Below are 4,033 nucleotides of genomic sequence, written 5' to 3'. Positions count from 1 at the left end.
CAGTTCAGGCTGCAGGTCGTGTTCTCTAACCTCTTGGCTACGTACCTGAGCAGGTCAGTCAGGCTGCAGGTCGTGTTCTCTAACCTCTTGGCTACGTACCTGAGCAGGTCTCAGTCACCTGCCGGCCTGTTCTCTTAACCTCTTGGCTACGTACCTGAGCAGGTCAGTCAGGCTGCAGGTCGTGTTCTCTAACCTCGTGCTACGTACCTGAGCAGGTCAGTCAGGCTGCCGGTCGTTTCTCTAACCTCTTGGCTACGTACCTGAGCAGGTCAGTCAGGCTGCCGGTCCTGTTCTCTAACCTCTTGGCTACGTACCTGAGCAGGTCAGTCAGGCTGCAGGTCGTGTTCTCTAACCTCCTGGCTACTACCTGAGCAGGTCAGTCAGGCTGCCGGCGCAGGCTGTCCGTAGAGCCTCACTCTGACCCACGTCGACTGACATCAGGTGGAGGATGGTCCTTAGCAGCATCCTCTGAGAGGAGACAGAGTGGTCTTCATTAACAAAATTAGCTAATGGAAGTGAAGGAGTATGGGTACTGGCCGGCCAGGCTAGCAGCCCACATTGTCTCTACTAGCCTGGATGATGTTCCACTACCCAGTCCAAAACGTATGCCATCCTTCAGATTACTTTAGGGGCTAGTTTGGCATATTTCCTACTAGCTTGGTCTGAAAATACAAGCCTTGGGCTAATGTGGACTATCTTAAATGTCACTCATGTCATCCCTACAGCCATAGTACAACAACCAATACCTGCAACATTACAAACTAGCACACACAAATGACAAACATACAACACAATGACAAAAACTAGCACAATACAATGACAAAACGAGCACATTACAATGACAAAACATCACTCATGACCAAACTAATCAAAAACACAATGAGCAAACTATACACACAATGACAAACACGAGCACTAATACAATGACAAAACATCCACTACAATGACACTATCACAACCAATGACAAAATAGCACAACACAATGACAAACCTATCACAACACAATGACAAACTAGCACAATACAATGACAAAACATACCCACTCAAGACAAAAACTATCACAACACAATGAAAAACTATAAACCTTAAACCGTTGTATTAATCTAATGGGGTGTCCAGGTGCTCCTGGGGTGTCTCCAGGCCTCGGCCCCCAATCCCTTCTTCTTCAGTCAGGCTCTAGAGCTGCTTCATGAGTTCATCCAGCATCGCGGCCTGGAGCTGTTTGAGGCCACCGTTCTGAGGCTAGAAGGGCTGGGCCGCGCCCGGGACTCTGAGGTTTGATAGATTTATTTACTAGATCAACGGGGGCTAGCTTCCCAGACACAGATTAAGTCTAGTCTTGGACTAAAAATAGATACTCCACTGAGCTTGCATTTTAGTCCAGCACTTGGTTTAATTTGTGTCTGGTGAATTTGGCTCGCTGAGTTGAGTACAACAATACACACATCATTTTAAAAAGTCCAAAGACTAATTTCCGTTATGTTCCACCTCAGGTGGGGGGTGAGGCAGCAGATCGTCTAAAAGGACTGATCTCCGGGGTCCTAAAGATCATCAGCGCTGTGAAGACGGCCAAGTCAGAGCAACTGCACCAGTCCGTCTGTGCTCGCCGTCGCCACCGCCGCTGTGAGTACTCTCACTTCCTGCATCATCACCGCGACCTCTCCGGACTCCCCGTCTCTGCTTTCAAACAGGCCGCCCGCCGCAACCCCTTCGAAGAGACCGAGTCCGAGGGCAAGGAGGGGGTGGGTGACGTGGTGCGTTACCCGGACAGGTGCTGTTGCCTGGCAGCCTGTGCCCACCAGTGTCTCCGTCTGCTCCAGCGCCTGTCCTCCAGTGGGCCGGCGGTGCTCCAGGTCCTAGCTGGCGTCCAGGCCGTGGGGATCTGCTGCTGCATGGACCCTCGGTCTGTAGTCGGCCCTCTCCTCCACGCCTTCCAGGCTCCTGGGCTCCGCTCCTACCAGTCCCACATCCTCTCTGTCCTCTCCCGGCTGATCCTGGATCAGCTAGGTGGCGGACAGCCCTCTGAGAAAGCTAAGCTAGCCTCCTGTAACATCTGTACTCTGGACAGCAGTCAGCTGCCGGGCCTGGAGGAGACGCTCCAGCAGGGGGAGGTCGGAGTGTCATCCCCCACTTTGAGCTACCGTTCCCATGGTATCCTCCCCAGCGGAGGGGGAGCAGAGGATATGCTGTGGAAGTGGGAGGCCCTGGAGGCGTACCAGGGGCTGGTGTTCGGGGAGGACCAGACACTCAGCCAACAGGTCGCGGGACACATGTGTCACCTGATGTTGAGAGGGAACGCTGTGGTCCAATGGCAGCTCTACACGCACATCTTCAACCCTGTACTGCAGAGGGGGGTGGAGCTAGTGCATCACGCCCAACAACTGGGTGTGTCTACATCGTGTAGCCAGGTGTGCACCTACCACGTCCAGTGTCTACCTGTAGAGGTGCTACTGGTCTACCTGCAGACACTACCAACCCTGCTCAAGTCCAGGTGAGGACAATGGTGTCTTTACCTTCTTTACTTCTGTCTTTTGGCTTCCTCTGTCTTGTCCCCTCCTCCAGTCTGACAGTTTTCTGTCTACTCCGCTTTCCATCCCTCTCTTCTGTCCCCTTCTCCTCCCATCCCTCTCTACTGGCCCCTTCTCCTCCCATCCCTCTCTTCTGCCCCCTTCTCCTCCCATCCCTCTCTTCTGCCCCCTACTGGCCCCTTCTCCCTCATTCCCTCTCTTCTGGCCCCTTCTCCTCCATCCCTCTTCTACTGCCCCTTCTCCTCCCATCCCTCTCTTCTGCCCCCTTCTCCTCCCATCCCCTCTTACTGGCCCCTTCTCCTCCCATCCCTCTCTTCTGGCCCCTCTCCTCTCATCCCTCTCTTCTGCCCCCTGCTCCTCCCATCCCCTCTCTTCTGCCCCCTTCTCCTCCCATCCCTCTCTTCTGGCCCCTTCTCCTCCCATCCCTCTCTTCTGCCCCCTTCTCCTCCCATCCCTCTCTTCTGCCCCCTTCTCCTCCCATCCCTCTCTTCTGCCCCCTTCTCCTCCCATCCCCTCTCCTCTGCCCCTACTCCTCCCATCCCTCTCTTCTGCCCCCTTCTCCTCTCATCCCTCTCTTCTGCCCCTTCTCCTCTCATCCCTCTCTTCTGCCCCCTTCTCCTCCATCCCTCTCTTCTGCCCTACTCCTCCCATCCCCTCTTCTGCCCCCTTCTCCTCTCATCCCTCTCTTCTGCCCCTTTCTCCTCTCATCCCTCTCTTCTGCCCCCTTTTCTTCCCATCCCTCTCTTCTGCCCCCTTCTCCTCCCATCCCTCTCTTCTGCCCCCTTCTCCTCCCATCCCTCTCTTCCTGCCCCTTCTCCTTCCCATCCCTCTCTTCTGCCCCCTTCTCCTCTCATCCCTCTCTTCTGCCCCCTTCTCCTCTCATCCCTCTCTTCTGCCCCCTTCTCTCCCATCCCTCTCTTCGCCCCCTCCCCCATCCCTCTCTTCTGCCCCCTTCTCCTCCCATCCCTCTCTTCTGCCCCCTTCTCCTCCCATCCCTCTCTTCTGGCCCCTTCTCCTCCCATCCCTCTCTTCTGCCCCCTTCTCCTCCCATCCCTCTCTTCTGGCCCTTCTCCTCCATCCCTCTCTTCTGCCCCTTCTCTCCCATCCCTCTCTTCTGCCCTTCTCCTCCATCCCTCTCTTCTGGCCCCTTCTCCTCTCATCCCTCTCTTCTGCCCCCTTCTCCTCCCATCCCTCTCTTCTGGCCCCTTCTCCTCCCATCCCTTCTCTTCTGCCCCCTACTCCTCCCATCCCTCTCTTCTGCCCCCTTCTCCTCTCATCCCTCTCTTCTGGCCCCTTCTCCTCCCATCCCTCTCTTCTGGCCCCTTCTCCTCCATCCCCTCTCTTCTGCACCCTTCTCCTCCCATCCCTCTCTTCTGCCCCCTTCTCCTCCCATCCCTCTCTTCTGCCCCCTGCTCCTCCCATCCCTCTCTCTGCCCCCTTCTCCTCCCATCCCTCTCTTCTGCCCCCTACTCCTCCCATCCCTCTTTCTGCCCCTTCTCCTCTCA

At 55.7% G+C, this 4,033-nt stretch overlaps 1 protein-coding gene across 1 annotated transcript in view; it reads left to right on the top strand.

The window, feature by feature from the left end:
• Window positions 1-4,033, top strand: part of LOC112078723 (lysosomal-trafficking regulator-like) — a 15,399-nt gene that overhangs the window by 4,328 nt on the left and 7,038 nt on the right. Inside the window, exons 3-4 of the mRNA XM_024144865.2 lie at window positions 1,120-1,275; window positions 1,494-2,491. Of these exons, the coding sequence (XP_024000633.1) occupies window positions 1,120-1,275; window positions 1,494-2,491 (1,154 nt within the window). The remainder of the gene's footprint in view (window positions 1-1,119; window positions 1,276-1,493; window positions 2,492-4,033) is intronic.

The sequence above is a fragment of the Salvelinus sp. IW2-2015 genome, unplaced genomic scaffold (assembly GCF_002910315.2).
Source record: "Salvelinus sp. IW2-2015 unplaced genomic scaffold, ASM291031v2 Un_scaffold6132, whole genome shotgun sequence".
Classification (NCBI taxonomy): Eukaryota; Metazoa; Chordata; class Actinopteri; order Salmoniformes; family Salmonidae; genus Salvelinus; species Salvelinus sp. IW2-2015.
The sequence above is the reverse complement of the archived record's forward strand: the minus strand, read 5'-3'. Positions and strand labels throughout refer to the sequence as shown.